Below are 23,429 nucleotides of genomic sequence, written 5' to 3' on the forward strand. Positions count from 1 at the left end.
GGAGGAGGAAAGAAGAGATCCAGAGCACTTGGCAGCTCTGGAGAGGAATTAAAAGTTCACAGCAAAGTAGCTGCACTCAGAATGAGTGTCACAAGTCAGTAGTTTTAAACATCTAGTTTCTAATTGTTATACAAAAAACAATATGAAATACATAGATCAAAGTCCCTTTAGGCAAGCACCCCACATCTGCAACAACTGCTGCAGCATGTAAAAAAGTTATCAAACAGCACCAAATGAGCATGAGGTAACAGGAAAGGCGCTTTCTCAGAATTCAAAGTCCTCATCGGCCATGTCGATCGCCCAGGCAAACTTCTCCCTTTGTGTCTTGTTGTAGATCTTCTCAATGGGCACACCAAACTTCTTACACCTACAGAGAGCACAAGGCAATGAGGGGACATCCCAGGGGCTGCACAACCCATCCTACCTGGCTCCCACCATGGTAGCCCTCCCTGTTCACCTGTGCAAACTCCTTAGCTTCCCTAATTACCTTTTCACCTTGCCACTGTTGATAAAGACATGCAAAGTCTTTCTTGCCCTAAACCCAGAAGGGACATCCTGCAAATAACTGTTTGCAGGGAGGCTGCAGCTTTGGACTTCGCTCCAGCATCTCCAGAGTTTGGACAGGTCTCTCTGGCCAGCTAGAGACAAAGTTTATTCCTTTACCGCAAAGGCTCAGCCCCGTGTTTGTTCCCCAACAAGCATATTTTGTGCACATCTCTCTATAGGAGCACGCCCAAGGCTTACCAGGCTATGCTAATCCTGGGGTCCAGGTAATTCAGCTTGGACGTGCCCAGAGCTATCTGCTTGTTCTCCTCCTTGTCTGTGGCCTGGACATTCAGCTTGGCCAGCTGCTCTTTTAGACGCTCCAGCAGCTTTTTCTTCTTCTGTATATTGCTGAGGGCAGAGGAAGAGCAACACAGCAAGTTAAAGGGAAAAAGAAGCAGCAGAGGCAAAACACAGCAGTTCTCCTGGTTTGATGCTGCCTGGGAGCATGATAGGAAGCTAAGGAGCTTCAGCTCAGAGCAGTCTCTAAATTCACTCCAAGTCCTGAGCCTAGAAATAGCTCCAGAATGGCAAAGTGGAAGATGCTATGTAGTACTAACCTATCAGGTGAGAGTACTTGAGGGAAAATAAAAATCACATCTTAATTATTAGTACTAAAGTTGTGCAAGCACAAAAGCCTGCAGCCAGCAGAGACCACCTCCTCAGATCCAGACTCCGTGAGCAACGACCATCTCAGGCAGCCTGCTCTGCACCTTAGCAGCACAAGCCAAAGGCAGAAGGACAAGGAACTCCACAGTACAACATAAAATATGAGCCTCATTTCTCTTCACCAGCTGCCCTCTGTCTCTAGGCAGAAAGTCACATTTGGGCTCCGGGAAGGGGAGTAAATTTAGACAGTCCCCATGCAATGACTGCTGCAGAAATCAGATGTGTGACAATCCTCCACCCAAAAGTCTCACAAGAAAACTTGCATTATGGCCAGCTTCAACCCCAAGTCAGACATCCTATGCACCACGGCATTTGTAGGACAACCCAGCAGCTTGGGCTGAAGTCTAAGTATTCAGAGAGATGGGCCCTATCACACAGAAATGCCCCCCCCCCAAGGAACTCTTTGCGGTCCTACTGTTGCAGACAACCACAAGACCTCCACCCATCCACTAGACTCCCATGGGACAGGAGGCACCCAGTACCCAATTCAGTTCCCATGAGCTACACGTAGGGTGCTGGACCACACCATTCCCACCCACAGGTCCCAGACAGACCCCTCTGCAAACAGGAATTGTAAGGAAGATTCACTCACGCCTCTGCTTTGGCATCTTTCGTCTCTTCAAACTCATCTTCAGCTTTTTTCAGCTCTTTTTCGGCCTCCTCCAGCTGTTGCTTCTTGGCATCAATCTGTGAACGCAAACACAGAGTGAGCCAATGCTCCTGTCCTCCCTAGAGATTTCAGCTGCCTCTCCCTTACCATACCAAATTGCTCCTCAGCTTCTCATCAGCCCTGATCCAGACCTAACAACTGCCTGAGACACATGTAGATGTAGAGCTCAGGGACATGGTTTAACAGTGAACTTGGCAGTGCTAGGATAAAGGTTGGACTTTCTGATCTTAGAGATCTTTTCCAACGCAAATGGTTCTGCAATGCCAGAAAAACTCACAGCTCTTTTTCATGTTGTGCACGTCTGAGGTTGACTGGCTCGTTACAATATTGGGACCCTACTGCAAAGTCTCAAGCTCAGTGGTAGAGCGTGAACAAAAGATCTGAGGACAATTAAAAGTCAGTTTGTGGAATTTCCATAGGAGACCCATTAAATTTCAGCTGATTCTCCTACAAACAACCAAATAGGCAAATAGGAAAACTCATTTCCATAGTCCTGAGCTGTGGCATCACTAAAGGCACCCAGCTTGGTCTGAAGACACCAATCAGTGAGAAGACCTCAGTGCCACATGTGCTCCAACCAGCATTTGAGCTTATTCCACCCCTCTCCTAGGTTGTGGAGGTCTCCACACCACCACTACTTCTGGTACATTTCCTAGATGCCACACTTGATCAGTGCAATCTCTTTAGGCATCAGGTTATTCACCCTCCCTTCTCCACATCCAAGAAAGAGATCAGTGAGGTGGGAGCAGGGTAAGGGCTCTCAGTTTGATACTTCTCACCTTACTCTGGAGGTTTTGCATTGACTTCTCAAAGGTTTTTGGCGTGGACCTCTGATGGTTGCACAGGATGGCCACAGCTCGGTTAGCTCGGTTGTAGGAGAGCAGCTTTCCTGCAATGCTGTCTTCAGCTGGAAATCAAGTGCAGGATCATTATTTGTCTCCTCTCTGGGAGTTGGAAAAGACAGAGAGCAGCCCAGAACAACAGCAAGATGTTTGTCTTTCCCCATCCTTTCTCAGGAGAGAGAAATACTGGCTGTAGAAATTGGTAAAGGACACCTGAGAAGCAACAAATTTGAAAGTGCATCTCATCACTAGAAGGCAGGACAGAAATAAACACAAACAACACAAAGAAGGGGAAAAAATACAATCCTATCTTGCCTGTCGGACTACCATTGAGCAGGTAATTTAATTTTGTCACTTGGCATGGCTCCTAACCTGCTGCATGAACCCATAAGCTACATACCACCCTACAACATGGTGCATGACCAGACAAGGAGGAGCAGGCAGTTATGAGGACGGCAAGGCAATGGATGGACATCTGAGCCCACTGCCCCCACAGGGCAGCTGGGAGCAACACAAACTCTTAAAAACTCACGGTTAGTGAGGGCCTTGAGCTGCTCCTGCAGTGTGATGGAAGCGTTGTAGGTCCTGAACACTTTGGCAGTCAAACCATTCATCAGATTCTGGAGGTGTTTGTTCAAGATGACCGTCTGGAGGAGGGAGGAGAGGACAAAGTGAAGAAAAAAAGGAAGGAAGAGAACAAGCAGAAGCCAGGACAATAAATCACTTCTCAGACCATCATAAACAAACCTAAACAAACCCATTAGGCATTTAGAAAAAAACTCAAAAAACCCACACAGATCTTCCGTAACTTGCAGATCTACCTATTGGGTCAGGCCTTCAACTATTGAAGATCAGGACAAACAACACTGAAATTCACAAAGAACTTCCCTCAAATTCAACAATTTCTGCCTATTTATGTCCAAGAGGACACATTTCACATTCAATATCACATCTCACATATATCAAATCCGATATCTTTATTCTACAGAGCACACAGGGCTGCAGTCAGAGCAGAAACAGAAGATGCTAAAATGACTCATTTGGGGTTTGGAGGAAGCCTTCCTTGGAAGGAGAAAGCCCACATAACCGTATAGGAGCAGCTTCTTTAGAAGCAAGATGGACGAGTGGGTTTGTGGGCATGTGACAGAAGGGGAGCACAGGGGGCAGCAGCCCATATTTCATGCTAAAGAGGAGGTAGAAATTTTTCTAAGAGGGTTGCCTGGGAGGAGAAGGCTGCAGCACATCTCTCCAGCACCCCTATGCTCCAGCAGTCTCTCTCCCTTTTTTGTTGAGCCCCAGCAAGGCATGGAAATGTCAAGCAGCTGAGATTTGACGCCTCCAGTAATGCCCTGGGCAACATGCACGTGGGCAGGTCTTCCCAGGCTAAAAAAAACCCAAGCAGATCAGTTCCAGGAGGGAAGCAGCAGAAAAACACCTCCTTAGCAGGGATATGGGTTAGCCGTGGGCACAGGCAGACAGACGAGCCTGCATTTGGGAAAGGAGCGATGTTGCCAATGCTGAGAAGTTTGGATGTTGTGACTTTTTTTTTTTTCTATCAGTGGGGTTCAAGAGAAGAGAGGTGACAACTTACAGTGAGCCTGTCAAAGAGGTCATCTCCTGGGTCCTTGTTCTTCATGAACAGCTGCAGGTTTTTGAACACCTAGAAAGGAGGAAGGGATGGTCCTGGTCAGGGATTAGGAGCAAACTTCTCTCAGACACCTCCCTCGTCTTCATCTGTCTCCTCATCCCCTTATCCAGGTACACTGATTCGTACTCATGGAGTATGCATCCTACCATAGCGCCAACCTGCTCAATTTCAAGAACTTCCAACGAGACCTCAAACACTGGTGCCACAGACTGTTCTCTCCATCCCTGCTATCCCCGGCACTCCACTTTCCCCACAAACAGCATTAACGTTATCTCACAGGCAAAACCAAAAGCAGTGGGGACACTTTTAAGCCTTAATTCCCACTCGGTCAACTGAGGATGCACTCCAGCAGGAGGCAGGACTTCTCTCATAGTTCATGGGCTAAAACAGCCCTGAAACCCCTACCCCAAAGTTTCTACTGCCCCCTCTAGGCTAGGAGCAACATGCGTGTCCTCATCCCACAGCACCCTTGCATCTCCTGCACGTGCTGTCACAGTGGGGTTGAAACACACGGTTCAGATGCAAATTTGGGACTGACGACCACCAAGTGAACCAAGGCCCCCTTGCGCCACACCGCCACAACGGCCATGACACCCATCTCTGCCACGCTCACCGGCTTCTCCACCGACACTTTGTTGTAGTAGCGGATGGAGTCTTTCCCAAGGAAGTCAAACTCCACCACGTGCTCCTGCCCGTCCAGCTCGGGGTGCAGCTTGATGTGCTCCACGCGCAGGGAGCAGCAGCCAACTGTGTCCGCAGTCTCCCCTTCCTCTTTCTCGTTGCCAGCTCGCAGGGCCAGCTGGAAGGAGCCACAGGAGACCGTGAGTCACCCACTCCGAACCACCACAACGCCCCTTTCTAAGGTGGGCATGGACGTCAGGAAGAAAGACAAACCAAAAAGAAACCACACCACTTTCTCAGACAGTGTCTCACTGAACAGCTGCTGGGACCCTGGTGGAAACCAAGCAGTGGTTTTCTCTCCAGCAGGAGGTTGTTTTCTTATTCTATTAAACCCTAAGATATCTCCCCAAAATGAAGCCATCCAGCTCTCATGAGGGCCTTGTCAGCATCCAGAGAACACTGGTCAAGCCCAGGGAGGACAGCACAGCTCCTGCACTGCCACACAGCTGTGTCCTCACCCAAACATCTGCAGGTATTGGTAGTCATCGTCCTCCTTGATCATTGCCAGATTCCTTGCATGGAACAACTCCAGCTAGTAGTGACCAGAAGACACCAAGAAAAGAGTTGGGTGGATCAGGTGAGCTAAACCCTTGCCTCAACAGCAGTGGGGGGCCAGGGTGAGGCCACAGGTACCTTATCAATGAAGTAGAGGGCCACTGCTCTTTGTCGCTTCTTCATCTCCTTGGACTTCCAGTCGGCCTGGTACTCAGCACGGATTTTGTGGACGACGTCCTTTAACTTCTGGGCTACCTCGTACTTCTGCCAGTCCTTTTCCCCCTGGAAAAAGAGGCCAAGGCATTCCCACTCAGTACCCCATCTTATTTCCATCTCCACCAGCCAGACCCCGCTGTAGAAAACACAACCTCCAGGGTCTAAATATCACTCAAAACCCAGTGCTTTCTTGAGAAAAATCCATGAAATGAAAAATAATTAAAGCAGAAACAGCTCAGCTGGGGTTTCTGTGCCCTCTGCTGGCTGCACTGGTCTCAGGATCCTCACAAAAATCTGAGCTGTTCATAGTCTGGATGAGTCTTCCACCAGCTTGTGGCCAGCACAGGGCAGGCAAGGAGCCAACTAGTCCAGCACTGCAGAGCCATGGCCACTGACGCTTGCACACCACTAGCCCTGACTGGCACGACGTGCTTGCTTGGCTGTGCCCAACTTGCATGCGGTTTCCTTATTTGCTTTGAGGACTGGAAATAGCTTTAGGTCACCTTTCTCTCCCCGCTGTGTTCACTCCTGCCCTCCCACAGGGCTACAGATGGTGATCCCACCTCCACCCGTGCTCCGTTTGCTGGCACAAATGGACCAAACCCCATGGGCTCTTGTACCCTGTGGATCCCCTCTGCCCCTGCCCGGCTTTCAACAGCCTTCCCAGGATGCACACGAGCAGCATGGCACAGGGACAGTTCTGCCAGCAGCAATCTGTCCCTAAAAACAGGCTCAATGCTTAAAAAAAATTTATCCTTTTTCCCCCCCCAACCACAACCAAGGGCATCCCAATTAATCTAGTTTAATTAATCTAGTTTACCTCCTTTTTCTTGGAAAGGAAAGTATGTTTTTGTTGACATGCCACATCTCTTTTACCCTAGCCTTTCCACCTGGCAAAAGGCCCGTGGCCCACAAGACAACAGCCCTGCACAAACGGCAGCACCTCACTGACCTTCAGCTTGGAGCTGGGGTTCAGCATGATGTACTTTAGGGAGTTCTGGATGTTTTCGGTCCACGAGGCCAGCCAGGTGACCGTGTTGTCAAAGCGCACCTCCTTCCATTTGTGGCCCGCAGGCGGCTCGGGGATCTTGGAGTCCCTGGGGACAGAGCAAGAATAGAGCCCTCATACCAGAGAGACCACGAAGGAGAAGAAACGGGTCAGCATCTCAACCATTTCCTCACGGCAAGCAAAGGATGGTCAAGAAGCTGCAGCACTGCTTACAGAAAGCACACAGCCTGCCCCAAATTGCTCGATAACACAATCGGTCTGTAGCCTTTGGATGCTGAGGACAACAGGAGAACTTGCTGGGCTGGTGGGGACTGATTTGAATCAAGGCCACGAGGTCTTCCTGGGGGTGCACATTAAGACCAACCCAACCAACATCATCTATAGCAAATACACTCTTAACTGATTGCTACTCTTCCTCCCTCCAGTGAGAATGACCCCGATGCTTCCAGCCAGCAAAAAGGATCCGTGAAGTCAGGAAGAATGACACTTTTTTTTTAAAAGAAGCATATCAGAAGCAATACACGGTTGTCCCATCTTCAAAGAGACCACAGAAGCACTGCTGGGCTTGCAGCTGATACCCTGCTAAAGGTGCTGGCACCAATGAGAGATGGGACTGCTGACCAGCCTCCCTAGCCACCGTACATCCACAGAGAGACTAAGTCAGACCTGACTGCAAAGCGGATGTCTGGAGGTCCCAGGAGGTTATAGGAGGGCTCCAGTTGCAGCAGACAGCAAAATCCCATGGCAGCTCCATGTAGAGGAGATGTGCTGTTTATCCCAGTCCCAAAAGCAGCCCCCCAAACCTCAGCTCTTCTCTTGGCAACTCACTTGCTGCAGTTGATGACCACATCCTCTGGCATGATCCTCTTCTTGAGCATGCCCATTTTGGGGTGGTCACCACGGCCACGGAAAAGCCCCGGAGGCTCAGTTTTAAAGTTGCCTATCTTCTCCCGGTGCCCATCGAGGATGCAGTACCCGTACTCTTCCTGGATCTTGTCTGCCGCCTCCTTCAGTTTCTGAAACGAGCACCAGGCCACCATCATCCCACAAGACATAGCTGAAACCCCGTGACTTGTGCTTGCCCACCATCCTCTCCCTGAGGAGAGCAAGGCAGGAAAGACAGAGCTCAAAGGACTGGAGAAGAGGCAAGAACAAGCCCAAGTTCACTCCAAACACACAGATCATCTCCACCCACTTTGCAAACCCTCATCATGATGCTGTCCCAGCACGAGATGCTGATGAAACAAACCTTGGGTTTCATTAGTACCATATAGCAAGGGTCCACCACCTCCCTCCTTAGGGCAGGACCCCAAACCATGACCTGAGGATGACAGGCACTTTTCAAAGCCAGGAAGCATGCACTATCTGCAGAAAAGCTCAATGAAGAAGGGTGTGATGGCCCTGGAGAGATGGAGTCAGTCAAATACCAAAGAGGTCCCACATGAGGACATAACCCACAAAAAAAAAGAGGCCAGCAGGAGCTAGGACACCTCAAGCTGGTCCCAAAGCATATCAGCCAGCTCCAGATATCACAGGAAACAGTTCTCACCTGCTTCTCCTCTTTGGGGAGTGCTTTCCGTGCCTCGTTTTTGTCTACAAAGTACTTGTGGATCTCTCTGAAGTCACACTTGTCCAGGTGCTTGATTATCTTCTGCTCCTGAGTGGTCATCTCCTGAGGGAGAGATGACAGGGACTGGGTAAAGACAGTTGGCAAAAACAGCTCTGCACAGTTCTGTTGGCTACGTCCCACCCCAGAGAACAGGAAATACAGAGCTGCACACCAGTTCTTCAGAAAAATCGTAGGGAAACAGCCACACCAGCCACATCCACCCAAGGGTAGATAAAACTGCCCCAGCAGGAGGCCAGGCTGCCCTGGACACCTGAGCTGAGAAGCAAAACACAGCCAGCTTTGGGGTGGGGCAGCCTCAAACCTCTGCTGCAGGAACAAACAGTCCCAAAAGTGACTGCACGCAGATGTCAGGGTCTGAAAAAGGGGCACTGAAAGGTGAGGTAAGCGCTAGGAGGGGTCTTGCTTGTGCAAGGGGACCGAGCCATGGTGCTGCAGGATCTTGACGTTAATTCTTCAGAGAAAGGCACGCCCCCAAAAGTTTGCAAGGCTGTTTGGTAGAACCCGTGACTACTTTGCTAGATGCATCGCTTAAAGGGAGCTCAAGTGCCAACGTGAAGTGCTCAAGGATTCCTGTAGACAGCAAGCCCTAGCCCAAACCCACAAGAAGCATGGAAATAAAGAGCTAAACCTCCAAAAAACATCCCCTTCCTCCCATGCTATGCCTGCAGGTGACAGTTTTAATGCTGGGGGGTTTAATGTAAAGGATGGACAGCAAGGAAGCCCCCCTGCAGGGAAGGTACCTTCCTCCAGTCATTAAAAAAGTTGTTCTGGAAGATCTCCTTGGTGGTGTACTCGTGATCAAGCATTTTGGCATAGAAGGTAGCAATCTCCTCCGTGGCCAGGCTCAGCTTCAGGGGTTTGCCTGGGAAAAGAGAGGAACATTAGCGTCAGTTTTGGGGACAGCCCCACACCGCAGCCCCAGGAGGTCACTTGGTCAGTCCCCAATGCTCAACATTGTGCCAAAAAGGGACACGGGCTGAGAATGGACAGCGGCACCTCCATACACCAAGCAGTCTTGCCTGTGGATCAATCCCCTGAGCACTCAGCACAGCAGGAGGCTGCCAAGACTAATTTGCAATCACATTTCATTTTGTTCTCCGTGAGAGCCCGGTTTACACCGAGGTCACTGAGCCGTGAGGCTTTCGGCAGCTGTTGTGCAACAACAAGTCCCAGATTCCCGGCTTAACAAGGCAACGCAAAGGTTTGTTTTCCAACCGTGATCACTTCCAGGACCATGCTGAATAGTCAGGATCCTACTCACGGCAGTTTCATCTCAAAGCATTTCCTATGCAGATGGAGCAATCGTGGGAAGCTCAAAGAAAATATGCATGAAACGGATACAGGTGCAAGATCCTCTCGTGGTTGTCCAGTGAGTTTTGGATCATTTCTTGGAGGTGGCAAAGCCACCACCAGCCTCTCCTGAGCTCCTTGGCTGCAGCAACAAAGTCCAAAGAAGCCAGGGAACATCCTGGTTCTTCCTGGGAAGCACAACCTTCAAAACAGCTTTTCTAGGCAAGCCACAGGAAAAATGCCCTTCAGAGCTCCAGGGATGGTTCGATCCTGCCCACGCCAGGCGCTGATTTCGGGGTTTTGACCTCCACCTGCACTGCAGAGCACGGTGAGTCACAGCCTCACAGCAGCCTACGTGCACCAGCTCCCTTCCTACTCGGGGCTGTTGCCTGGGCACAAACACGGGTTTTCTTCCAGGAACGGTGACACCTTCCAGCAACCGAGCCCACGGCTCCCCAGCTGCCCAGCCAAAGCCACCAGCCTGGGCGCACACAACACAGACAGGTCTGCAAAGGAGCGGAGGCCACAGAGGAGGTCTAAACCCTACACAAACTACACGCAGCTGACAAGATTCCTCCTCACTGAGCCAGAAAACCACAGGTCTCCAACAGCCCCACCAATATCCCAGCAGTGCCCTCTGCTGACAGTGTTGCCACACACCTCATTTTCCCAAATTGGCCTTTTCTCACCCACTATGTATAAAAAAATAAAAATTAATTAAAAAAAAAAAAACACAACACAAGGAATAGGAACCCTTGGGAGAGGCTGAGACGGACCAAGACTCCATCGGACTGTGGTCCCTTCCCATCTCCAGCATCCCTTGGTTGAGTCTCATGGTCCTTCTTGCCTCCTTCCCCCACTCCAGAGGGAACAGTTTGGGGCTGGAGACAAGAGTGGGGAAGAAAAGAGTCCAACAACCTCAATGAGAAACCCAGGAAGGACAGCAGAAGCCTGGATCCATCCTGCCAACCTCTCAGCCCGTCAACGAGGCGCTGGGTTGCAGTAAGATGAAACGTGGTGGCTTTGGGGACAACACAAGGAGCCGTGACCAGGAGCTCAGAGCAGCCTGGCCAGATCCTGAAGTGTCCCGGAGGGCGAGTGACATGTCACTGAGACCATGGGACAGCGAAGCTGCAGCTCTCATCAAAAGCAAAAACACTTCTTCCCCCGTGTGCAGAGAAATAGTGCGTGAGCTGACTTAAAGCTCAAACCCAGAAAGTATGTTAATCAGGAGAAAATGCTATACATAGGCTGGGAGGGAAAAAATATATATATATATGTTCACAAAATGTACACGAGGTCTTCAGGTGATGGCATCGAGATGCATTGCTTCCCCTTGAGAAACTCAGGGTCCACGGCTGCACACCCCGCCCCAGAAAAAGCTGTGAGCAGAGGAGCAAGCCTCAGCCACGGCTGAGGATATTGCAATATTTCAGCATTTAATAATTCATGCTCTGCAGTATGCCCCCCTTATATAAGAGGAGATAACCATCTCCTTGGCCGTGCAGAGGGCAACTCCACGTGCCTCCTCCCAGGGTGGACGTACCATCGTAATAAAACTGAACATCGTCAGGCAGCGGCTCGTAGAGGGGGGCGAAGTAGGGTCCTCGGTGCTCCAGCTGCGTCCACTTCACCCCGTCGGCTGTCTTCTCCTCTTCCCACCTGGGACAGAAGCACGCAGACCCATGAGAGGCACGCAGACCCACGAGAGCGTCTCTGCTTCAGGGTTTGAGACCTTCTCCTGAGCGCTGCCACAAAACTCAAGTGAAATTCCGCCACCTTTGTCACTGCCTCAGTTTCCCCATCTCTTTCGAACACGGAAAACAACGACCTAACCAAGGGAAAAGCATCCTAAGGAGGGAAGGGATGTGCTCGGTGGGATGTGGAGGGACTCAGGGGGAGAGCAAAGGGATGGAGCCATCAGCCAAACCCATGGGGACAGCCACCAAGATCCCACCCCGGCCCACAAAGGCTGCTCAGTTTGTACTAAAGAGGCTGCAAGGGTTAAAACACACCCCAGCCCTCACTGCCTCCTTTAAAAGGCACAAAAAAAAAAAAAAAAGGGCTCAGGGGCATCCACCACCCTGTCCTGCAATCTTAATGCAAATAAGATCTTAAAGACCTCTCCCCACACCCCACAGAGCGAATAGGGTTTTAAAGGCACCACAGACCTCGGCTGCAAAATAAGGATTTAAAAAATGAATTAAAAAAAAAAAATCAAGGTACCCACCCTGAAGAGCATTTAAAAACATTAACGCTTTAAGCATGAAATTAAAAGAGAGGACTGTCTGCGGCAGAGGAAGAAGTCGTCTGGAGGAGCATTTGGGGACAGGCAGGGGATCCGCACCCCACGGCTCAGCACCAGCTGGGTGGGCAGCAGCAGGACCCAGCCTGTTAAACCCAGCATCTCCAGGAAAATGGGGATTGCAAGAGAAACAGCAAAATTTTACCCCGGGGGGAAAAAAGATAAATAAACGTGTTTCTCATTCAGCAGTGCCCCGGAAGTATTTCAGAGCTGTCTCCTCCCCGCAGGAGGAGGTTGCATCAAAAGGTGGGTAGATTGCATCAAGAAAGGCATTGCACTAGGAAAAATATATTTAAAAAAAAGATATTTAGGAAAATATAAATACGTATTATTTTATAAAATGCAACAGACTGCAGAAAACATAGCTGGAAGCACCTCTGAAAAGCAGGCATCTACAAGAGTGATTTATGATGTACGGAGCACGGGCAAGGTCTCCATCTCTCCTCCCAAATCCATGCAATCCTCCGCCCCAGCACCACCTGCACTTACCTGCTGCACATCCCCGAGCCTGCACGGAGGCCGGGGGGGACAATCCGGGGGCGAGGGACCCCCCGACCAAGCAGCGAGGTGGTGAGACGCCAGGACATGCCACCCTGTGCCCCCGGAGCTGGCGAGGCCGGTGGGTGCCACGGTTGGCCCCCCAGCATCCCACCCCAGCACCCCGCTACCCGCCGGGGCAGGGTGGCATTGCCCAAAGCATCACCAGGGAAAGTCACCAGCACCCTATTCAAAAAGGTCCAGGTTGTGGCACTCCCCACGTGTCAGGGCTGCGTAGCCTTATGGGAAGTGTAGTCCTACGTGTGTTTCGAGGCAATTCTACCACAAATCAAGTTTATGTAGCAGCTTTGCTTAAAAAACAAAACAAAAAATACAACAACAACAAAAAAACTCTTCTATTTTCAAAGGACCCTATGCCCCAAAAAAGCTGTCCCAAAGGTCCAGGATGTGGATGATGCCCATAAGCATCCCAATCTGGGATAATTGGGATAATGCCCAGCACCCCCCTGCTGCCCAGGCTCTGGGGTTTGTGACAGGCTGCAAAGCATCCAGCCCCCCCCCCCCCAAATGCCCCTTCCCTGCCTCAGGTATTGGGGGTGCTCTGGGACGCGGCGACACCAGGTGGCTAAAGCCACCGGTCTCCACCTTGAAAAAATACAGCAAAGGGACAGCATCTATCAGCCCCATCCGTGTGCTCTTTTCTGATGGTCTCCTAACCAAAAATCTTGCCTGGAACATCCAAAAAACACTGCAAAGAGAAAAAACTGCAGCCCCTTTACGACCTCCTTAACATGGCTCCCACTGATATGGCAGTGGTTTTATTGCACAGGGTTTTGTGGGTTATCTCCTTCCACCAGCCGTGAGCACATCACTTGCCTGGCTGGACACCAGCAAAGTCAGTTGAGGAGGAATATATACTCTTATAACAGCACACATCATAAAAATACCATATAAATACTATTTTGTATTTGGGACCTCCCATTCTCTCACCCCACTCCCTCCTCCTGCTCAGAGTGCTCAGCTAAGTTCAGGGCTTAGGAAAATACACCAAGCAGTTAATAAAAGGATTAATAAAAATAGAGTTTTTACAGTTTTATCCTAAGAAATAAAATTAAAAAACCCCAGTTACATTCAACTTAAACCTGCCCACAGGCCAAACACGTGCAAGACATTTACCATTTCCACTTCTTTTCTGCCTCTTTCTTTTCTTTCTCTTTTTCCTCCTTTTTAGCCTTTTTGTTTTTCTTCTCCTCTCCTTCCTCCTTAGATTTTCTTTTCCGGGTTTTCTCTGGGATCTCCTCATTTTCGCTCTTCTCTTCACTTTTCTTCCCCCTCTCCTTTTTCTCTTTTGGCTTTTTCTCCTTGGTTTTCTGCTTTTTCCCTTTCCCTGGCCCATCTCCCTTCCCTGCCTCATCTTCCTCCTTCACCTCCAGCCCAATCTCCATGCTCTCAGCCTGTCCCCATCCCTCATCCCCTTGCTCATCCACCTCCTCCTCCTTTATTCCTTTCCCATCTTCACTTTCCTTTCCCACCACATCTCTCCCCTCCATCCCTCCTGGTTCATCTCCCGCTTCTAATTCCTCATTTGTCCTTTCCAACTTTTGCTCCTCTTCCAGCATTTTTTCCTTTTTTATTTTCTTCCTCCCCATTTTCTCCTCCCCCTCCGTTTTCACCTTCTTGCGTTTCTCTGCTTTCCCCTTCTCCTGCTTTTCCTTCTCATTGCTCCTCCCCTGGGCACAGCTGCTGCCCCCTCTCTTGGCTCTTCCCTGTCCCACTCCCCAGTCTCCATTCCCATCAGCACCATCCTCATCCTTGAATCCCTCCATCATACCCCCAAGATCTTCCTCAAATTCATCCATCTTGCTCCCTCCTTTTCTCAGCAACCCCTTCTCCCTCTGCTTCCTTTGCTCTTGCTTCTTCTCTCTCTCTTTTTTCCTCTTCAGGTCTCGGGCATCCCCCTTCTGCTGTGGGACAGAGGGGTCCAGCTCCTTCTCCACCTCCTCCCTCACAGCAGTGACCCCCAGAAATAACCCTGAACCCCCAGGCTCTCCAGAAAGGGATGCAGCCATGCCAGCAACACCACCGCTTGGTCTCAGGAGCTGTAGGAAGCAATGAGAAGGGAAAAAAGGTTGATATTAGGAAAGGAGGGCAATTATCCTAAAGTCCAGGCACACAGAGGAGATGCTAAGGGACGCATCCCATTGAAGACTGTGTGTTGGGAGCCAACGGTATCCCCTAGGTTTCCTACCCCAACTCTGTCTTTGGTCTCCAAGAGCTGCTGTCCCACTGCAGGTCCCTCGCTCCAGATTTTGGGCTGTGACCTGTAACAAATGCACAGACAATTCTCATCACAGAACGGCCGAGGTTGGAGGCACTTCTGGAGGCCACCTGGTCCAGTCCCCTGCTGAAGCAGGGCCACCCAGAGCAGGCTGCTCAGGACCACATGGAACAAGAGGTCGAAAAGCAGCCCCATAAAAAGAGATCTGGGGGTTCTGGTTGGCAGCAAGTTGAAGATAAGTCCCGCGACAACCATATCCTGGGGTGCATTAAATACGGCACTGTGAGCCAGTCAAGGGAAGTGACAGTCCTGCTCCGGTGTGGCCTCGCCTCAAGCTCTGTGTGCAGTTTGGGGCACCAGTGTAACAAGGACTTAAAAACTATTAAAGAGTGTCCAAAGAAAGGCTATAAAGTTGGTGAAGGGTCTGGAGGGCAATATGTATGAGGAGCAGCTGAGGTCCCTCGGTTAGTTCAACCCCAAGCAGAGCAGGCCGAGGGGAGGCCTCATGGCGGCCTGCAGCTCCCTCACGAGGGGAGCGGAGGGGCAGGCGCTGAGCTCTGCTCTCTGGGGACAGCGACAGGACCCGAGGGAACGGCATGGAGCTGGGACAGGGGAGGGTCAGGCTGGGTGTGAGGGAAAGGTTCTGCACCCAGAGGTGGTCGGGCACTGGGACAGGCTCCCCAGGGACATGGTCATGGCACCGAGCTGCTGGAGTTCAAGAAGTGTTTGGACAGAGCTTTCAGACACGGGGCCTGGTTTTTGTGTGGTCCTGGGTGCAGCCAGGAGTTGGACTTGATGGTTCACGTGGGTCTGTGTCTTTCGAAGATCTCCAGGGAGGGAAACTCTACAACCTCTGGGCAGCCTGTGCCAGGGCTCCAGCACCAGCAGCGCTGCCTGGGGGCCAGGGGGAGCCTCCTGGGCTCCAGGCTGGGCCCGCAGCCTCCGCTGCTGGCCCCGGGCCCCCTGAGCAGAGCCCGACCTCTCACACCTCCCTGCAGGGCCGCAGGGACATGGGGGAACTCCCCCAGAGCCTCCTCCTCTCCAGGCCGAGCAGCCCCAGCTCTCACAGCCTCTCCTCACGGCAGGGGGGCTCCAGGCCCTGCCGCCCCTCATGGCCCTGTGCTGGGCTCTCCCCAGTACACCCAGGTCCCTCTGGTACTGGGGGCCCAGAACATTGGCAAGCAGCAACCTCCACCTCTTACATGCAAAAAACAGGGGACTGCTCCTGAATCAGTCTACATTTCCCTTCAAGCACAGCAGGACCCCCTGCTGCAGCAGACGGAAATATCCCAAAGCAGCCCCTGTAGAAACGCGGTGGTCCCAGGCTGCAGCTCATGGCATGACAAAGCTCAAATAAGCAGGACCACAAGGTCTCCAGATCAAAGGTGGGAGGCCTCAAGGAAACATCCCCAGGGACATTCCTGCCCAGAGAACAGGAGAGGCTCGCAGGGTTTGGTGATTAACAGCAGGATATGGAGGTGGCATCAGGCTGAGCATCATGGACATGGATGAAGAGGCAGTCTTTGGATGAGACATGTCTCCTGGGACTCTGTGGATTTGGGGACAGGCACCCTCACTCCCCTCACAAATAGGGGACCTGAGATTCAGCACGTTGGGGAACGATGCAGCCCCTTTATCACAAAAGGCCGCAGGGACCAGAAACATCCAGATTTGTAGCCACCACTGGCAGCAACATTGGTGGGGAAAACATGAATATTTCCCCTGTCAAAGAGGTCAGGTGAATTCTGGGGAGCTTTGTGGCTTGTGCCAACACCATAAAGCACCAACCTTCCCCTGTAAAATCACTTTTACCCAAGGTTTCCTCCAAGACAATGTTTCAGTAAGGAAAAGAGAGTTTTTCCATCCCTTTCTAAAAGGATGATGCTCAATTGCTGGGCTGCAGGACTTGAGAGCAACACAAGCATGGAACCTTCAAACTTGCTCAGGATGGAGGAGCAGATTCCCCAAAAAGGAGCAGCTCAGGGACCAGCACTGAGAGCCCATTCAGCACCAAGCAGGAACAGCCTTGTCCATTCATAGCAAGCCCTGGTTGCTGGCATCAACAGTTCACCATCACATTGAGCCATCAGATGTGGCCCTATTTTCAGACCCCTATGCAGAGTCATCAGTCCCAGCTCTTCACCAGAAGCTCCCCATGGCTCTCAAGCCCTATTAAACTTCTAAATGGCCCCTGCATGTCCCACCAGGCTCCTCCATGGGTGAGGATCAGACTTGAGCCAAGTTGGAGTACGGCTTTGCGGTGTAACAAATCCCTAGGAAAGAGCCCATTTTCCCACAGCCCAAGCCCCAAAGCAGCTTTGAGGAAATAATGCCAGGGAGATGGCTGAGACCGGATGCTTTTTTGGAGCGAGCATTGCACAATTTCCACTAAACTCATTAGTGCAAATAGCTTGGCAAAACACGCTCCAATCTCATTAGGAGCCAGTAGATTTGTGACTCAGAAGGCAAAGTCCTGCAGCCTTTTCGGACCGGCTCCTTCCCCAAAAGGTCTTATTAGAGGCTTCTCGCTGGACATGAAAGCCCCTGCCTCTATGAGGTGGAGAGGATTATCCTGCTAAAGGCCAGCATAATGAATTCAGGCTTCTATCTCTGCCCAGATCTAGCACAGGGCGAGGGAGAGAAACACCCTTTTCCCAAGCTTTGTGAGGCTGGTTGTCCCCCCTAGCATTTCCCCACCGCCTACCTCTGCATTTATGTAGGTATGTGCGGCCAAACGATTGCACCTTGCTGACTCGAGCATCCTTCTGTGCTTGGGGAGGTTGGATCAGGCCAGGAGCCTTCCTCACCCACCCAAAGCCCAGGATAAAGGCTCAAATCCCACTTGTGATGTTTTCTGGCAAGCTTTCAGGGTCACCAAAGGCACCAAGACATGGCCAAGCCCCATAAAGGCATCAACAGGGGGATGGTCTCAGTGATAAATGAGGGGCTGCACGACCCCACAGCAAGAAAAAAGTATAAAATTCCAGTTCTTTAGGCAGAAAAAGCCATCAAGAAAGTGGCTTGACTTACCTGGAAGAGTCCTCCAGCCCTGCTGACGACCCTTGGTGAAGGCTGGATTCAGTCTCCTCCTGAAAGAGATTCATGGCATTGATGCAGAAGTTCAAAAAGCAGAGCTGGCACGGGTACCCCAACAGCAGCATCACCCCCAGGCAATCACCCAGCCAGGTCACGGTCCCTGCATCCCAACAGCATCACCCTCCCCTTCCTCAGCCATGAGGAAACCAGGAGCTCAAAACAGCAGGCCTATACTAGCCTGACTTCCCCAGCCATGGAGGAAGCTTTAAAGTTTTATGGGGTTCAGAAACCCATATCTTATTTCATCAACACCAAAAAAAGTTTTTGTGGATTTGTTCTACAAAATACATCACCCCCCTCAGCCACCTGCTCATTAGGTATGCTGCTGTTATTGGGGACATGGGGCCAGGATGCCAAAAGGACAAGAGGGCTCCAAAAAGATGCTTCTAATCACAACTCATGTGCATCCAGGCCAGTTTATTCCACGGGAGATTAAACGGCCATTGGAGCAGATGGCAAGAGGGAAAGAGGAAGGAGGCAAAGCCATCGGTGGGAAATACAACAAGAAACAGCAGGGAAGAAAGAGAAGGAAAAAGAGCAAGAAGTAGGGAAAATGGGGACAGGATGTGGAAGAAAGTGAGCTGAGATGGGATTTGAACAGAGACCCCAAAAGTTTCCAACCAACCCTGCAGTGCCCTGAAACCCATCCCAGCCTCCTCCAGCTTTCACCTAGCATTGAGGCTCTCTCGTTAACAAATTCTGACTCCCCGAGTTTCTCTTTCCAAGGCTTTCAAGGGAGGCCAAAACCACACAGGGATTTTTCTTGAAAGCTGCTCATGAGAAGCAGCTGGGTTAACTCATTAAGTGGAAAAAAAAAAAGCCTGAGTTAATTATAGGTTGGCTATGGCAATGCGCACTTTCGTTCCCTGGGAATACTCCTGCTCTCAGGTTCACAATCCTTCAGCTGCTGTCAGCAGTCAGGAGGGGCCATTCAGGAGCCACATTCTTCCCGCACGCAAATGCCACCAGGAATGGTGGCACTACCAGGGCACCAGCCACAATGCCCTCTGGGGGTTTCACGGCTGCAGTTCAGCTCTGATCGCATCGGGAGAGATCGCTGACGTTTCCAGCAGCATTTCCAAGAAGGATGGATTGGACAGTCACCTCTCCTAGGAGGAAAGGCTGAAAGCTGGGGATGTTCAGCCTGGAGAAGAGAAGGCTCTGGGGAGACTTCTTTGAGACCTTTCAGTACTTAAAGGGGTCTTATAAAAAAGACAGAGAAGGACTCTTTGCTTGGGTAGATAATGATAGGACAAGGGAGAATGGTCTTTAATTAAAAGAGGATAGATTTAGACCAGGCATTAGGAGGAAATTCTTCACAGTGAGGGTGGTGAGGCATGGGAACAGGTTGCCAAGACAAGCTGTGGATGCCCCATCCCTGGAGGTGCTCAAGACCAGGCTGGATGGGGCCTTGGCCAGCCTGATCTGGTGGGTGACATCCCTGCCTATGGCAGGGGGTTGGAGTTAGATGATCCTTAAAGTCCCTTCCCACCCAAGCTAGCTCATGCTCTTGGTCCAGCACCAAATATGTTGGATTCAACCCCAACGCCACCCCCACCCACTAGCAGGGCACCCAAGCCTCAGTTAGTTTGTTCTTTAATTTAATTCCAGATGCCCAAAGGATCCCTTTTACGGGCTCACACCAAGCTGTAGGACACCACCCCCACACCTCCCTTGAGAGCAAACCATGCAAGGACTCCTAAATCCCTTGGCACAGAGACCACCACCTACCAACCCAGACGCAGCTGCCTCCTTCGCTCGGATCCCATCCCACTGGCTTGGGCTGAGACCTTTGCCTTCCACAGCCTCGTGCTTTAGGGAGCTTCCCGGCCAAAAAGGAGAGAAAAAGGCATGGTTTTCCCATCAGTAAAAACCCTTTCAATAACAAGAACCCCAATAGGAGGTGGGCAAAGCCCTGCAGCTCCCATCTCCTCCCCACAGCCACCTCCAGCCCTCCCATCCCGTTGGGTAGTTACCTGCTGATGATGTTCTCCTGCAGTGGTTTCTCCTTGACTTTTGCAGATTTCTTCTTCCCTTTCAGCCCAGGGGGCTTCGTGCCAGGAGAAGGGAAGAGAAGAAAGCTTGTGCAATGGGTTTGATGGCCACAAAACACCAAGGCAGGCACAAGGATCATCTCCAGAGCCCAAACTGGAAGAGGGCTGATGGTACCTGCGCCGTGCACGGAGTTTCCTCTGGCTCCTTTCCCTGGGGTGCCTTCAGCACCTCCTGCCCCTTCTCTGCCTCCCTCTTTCGCTTCCTGGGGACAACAGCAAGTTCATCCCACCAAGGCCAAGCAGGCAAAACCCCTGCAGCCCCCTTGGTGGTAAAAAAAAAAAAATAAAAAAAATAAGGTATACTACATAATCTTTATGCCCAGCAGCACCAAAAAAAAATCACCAAAATCTCTCCGAAAAGGAGATTTGAAGGGTTTCCCCTGCTGATTCTTTTAGGGATGTGCTGCCCAACAGAGCCACCAGCAGCACCATAAAGCCAGGGGGTCCCCAACCTTCCTACCCCCCATGGTGCCCACCGGTTGCTGCTGTCCTTCGCCCCGCGGGCCCTCGAGACCCCCATGGCTTTGTCACCCGCCGGCTCTGCAGGAGGGGACGCGGGGTTACGGCAGTGGTCCTGAGGTCAGGCACTGCAACGAGACGGAGATGGGTGGCAGCACCCTGGGGGAAACCCCCACAGCTCAGCCCTGAGGTCTGGAGCAATTCATGGGAGCAAGCTCAGCTTCTGCAAGAGCCCAAAAGGAGCACTGGGTGCAAAGCGTTGAGCTCAGCACCTAAAATGCTGTTAACATAGTGAAAATAAGGCTGTCCTAAAATAAAAGGGACCCCCAAACGTCAGAATCCACAGACCCATATGGGTAGATGAGGGCTTTGTGCTGGGGTGGGCTTGCACCCTCAAAGCAGCCTGGGTGGGTTATGCGCTACCCAAGGCCCTTACTACACCCTGAAAATGAGCATAATGAAAAAAAAAAAACACCACTAGATCACAACAAATAAGTAATAGTAAAACTGAGAATTTGACTCCCCCCAAAGCACGCAGCTAGGCCACCATCATGCAGCAGTCCCCTCCCCTCCTGCTCAGGGCTGGGACAGACAGACCCTTCCCCAAAATCACTCCGAATCGCCCCAAAAAAAAACTCAATGTCCGAGAGGACACAAGCAATAAAGCTCAGATTTAAGCACCACCACAGTCCTCATCCATAAAGGTCCTTCCCCACCAAGGGAACCAGGGGGATTTCCAAGGATCGAAGGGCAAGCTGCAAAGCACCATGAGATACCCCCACAAACTTCGCAGGGAATGAGAAACACGTTGAAAATTTCAGTGTTTTACCAGCTGGCAATGGGACCACGCTCACCCAGCATGGGGTGACGTGCTCAGAGCCACCCCAAGCTGGAGAAGACCTCTCTGCCTCCCCAGGGGAAACGTCCTCCAGCAGGCAGCCTCCTTTAAAGCCTCCCTCGGTGCTGATTGGAGGCCCCCAGCCCAAGGTGGGCCCTGGGAAATGAAGTTTTAGCCCCAGATCTGAGTTTCAGGAAAAAAAAAAAAAAACTCATAATTTTGGCGAGGGGATTTTGCTAGAGGGGACAAAACCCCCTTGCGTCGCTCAGCTGCGTTGCTTCAAAAATAACGCCGTACAAACATCTCCCTCCCAGGGGACACCACCCCTATAGTCAAATGATAAAATAAAACCCCAAATCTCACCTTTCTCACCTTCTTCTACCCCATCAGAGCCCCGTAGCTGGGTTCGGAGGGGTCCTTAAGCCCAGGGGGGAGGGGTGCAGAGGCTGGATCCCAAATAATGCTGCCCCCCATGGCTCTCCCCCCCTACAGCACTCCCCCATCCCACCCCTCTACCAGCCCTATTCATGCAGGCGAGCCCATTGCTTTCACCTGCCCTTGTCCCCATCAAAACTTTCCCAGCTGAGCCTCAGGAGGGTCTCTTGACCCTAACCAGCTGCCCTGCAGCAGCACCGGGGCCGGCGCAAAGGGGCCGCACCTGCTGCAGAGCCCCGTCCGCCAGGGGAGCTTTGCTTAATTGGAAGAAAAAACCCCTTTTTCCCAAAAAAAAAAAAACAAACAACTTTGGCTTTTGAGGGAATTTTGAGGCATCGCCCCGCGTTTGGGGCGAGTTAGCGGGGCCACGTGTTCCCTTGGGAAGGTGCCGGAGCGGAAACCCCCCGAGGCAGGGCTGGCTCGGGGAGAACCTCTTTGATCCCCGTTGCGCCACCCGGGGAAGAGGCGCCCAAGCCACCTTTCTGGCTGGATGAGAAAAAAAATAAAATAAAATAAAGAAGTCGTCAAGGGGTGGGAGCCGGCCCCGGGGCAGGGAGCAGGAGACGGCGGCGTGCCCGGCCTTGTTTGCTCTCCTGCTCTCCTGCCGGGTCAGGGACCGGAGTATATCGGGTTTCTTTGGGGTTTTCGTGGCAGTCCCGTGTGGGTTTGTTCAGCCCCGGCGCTGGTGAGGGTTGTCCCTGCTGGGGAAGGACGGGGTTTTGCACTGGGAAAAGCCTGTCCCTACCCAAACTCGCTTCGGTTTGCACGTACATCCCATCCAAACCCAGCCTGGGTTAAAAACCTTAATAATCGTGGCGGGTTTTACATCTTTCCCCTTTCTGGGCACCGAAGCTCTTTGCAAGGTGGGAGCAGGACGGCCCCGTATGAGACTCTACAAATGGGAAACCCACACAATAAACGGGGTCCTGCGTGGTCCGGCGATGGTCCAGGACCCTATTGATACCCGTAGGAGTTACGGTGCACAGGAGCGGCTTCATCAGCCTCATTATAGGATCAAAGCCAGACCCTGGGGCAGACCCCAGCCCCGTTCTGGGGTGACCCACGCGGTGCCAACCAGCTCAGCATCCCTACGTGGGCACCGCACCCCAGGGATCCCACAGGCACCCAGGGAACCTGTGTCTGCCCACCCCTGGGCACTTTTATTCTTTTTCAGGATGGAAATTGCCTGGAAATTCCCCCCAAACTTCCACCCGGCTCCTATCTGGGGAGAAATCCTAAAAGCCAGACCCCACCGGGGCTCAACAGGATGGCTCAGGGGGGCGAGGGCAGGGCGGGATTTGCCCCCAAAAAAAGTCAAAAAGTGGCTTTTAGGGTTATTTTTCAGGGTATTTTTGGGGGTATTTCTCAATTTTTTTTTTTTTTAAGAAATATTTTTATACATTTTTATTTATTTATTTGTTTTTTATGTATTTTAGTTTTTATCATTATTATTTATTTTATTATTATTATTATATATTTTATTATTTATTATTTTAGTTTTTATTATTTAGTATTATTATTATTTGTATTTAGTTTTTATTATTATTATTTGTATATTTTGGGGGGGGGCTCCCAGATGTGGAGGGGGCGTGGCTTCCAGCGAGGCCACGCCCCTCCCGGTGACATCACCGCGTTCTAATCCGCACCGTTGCCACGGGCGACAACCCCCCCTCCCCTCCCCGTTCTCCCCCCCTCCCACTCTACCGCTCTCCCATTGGTTAAACCCCACGCCCGTCCGCGCCGTTCCCCTTTCCCATTGGCTAGGAGCCCTCT

General features: G+C 51.4%; 1 protein-coding gene across 5 annotated transcripts; it reads right to left on the bottom strand.

The window, feature by feature from the left end:
* Positions 1 to 95: 95 nt before the first annotated feature.
* TOP1MT (DNA topoisomerase I mitochondrial) lies at positions 96 to 21,709 on the bottom strand. 5 transcript variants are annotated; one of them, XM_080579940.1, is made up of 21 exons: positions 21,585 to 21,709; positions 20,401 to 20,511; positions 20,040 to 20,127; positions 19,847 to 19,920; positions 19,602 to 19,692; positions 17,805 to 17,863; positions 14,745 to 14,817; positions 13,673 to 14,595; positions 11,240 to 11,355; positions 9,144 to 9,265; positions 8,323 to 8,445; positions 7,602 to 7,789; positions 6,717 to 6,861; positions 5,687 to 5,830; positions 4,986 to 5,171; positions 4,316 to 4,384; positions 3,257 to 3,371; positions 2,662 to 2,789; positions 1,805 to 1,899; positions 745 to 894; positions 96 to 367 (listed from the first exon to the last, which is right to left on the bottom strand). In XM_080579940.1, the coding sequence occupies exons 2-21, from the start codon at positions 20,442 to 20,444 to the stop codon at positions 265 to 267; spliced, it is 3,036 nt and encodes a 1,011-aa protein (XP_080436066.1). In that variant the 5' UTR covers positions 20,445 to 20,511; positions 21,585 to 21,709; the 3' UTR covers positions 96 to 264. The 5 variants fall into 5 exon arrangements, with proteins under 5 accessions (XP_080436066.1, XP_080436068.1, XP_080436067.1 ...); XM_080579942.1 differs by lacking the exon at positions 21,585 to 21,709 and adding an exon at positions 21,238 to 21,570; XM_080579941.1 differs by lacking the exon at positions 21,585 to 21,709 and adding an exon at positions 21,213 to 21,570.
* Between the last annotated feature and the right edge of the window lie 1,720 nt (positions 21,710 to 23,429).

This window comes from Anser brachyrhynchus (assembly GCF_964034855.1).
Source record: "Anser brachyrhynchus genome assembly, chromosome: 2".
NCBI lineage: Eukaryota > Metazoa > Chordata > Aves > Anseriformes > Anatidae > Anser > Anser brachyrhynchus.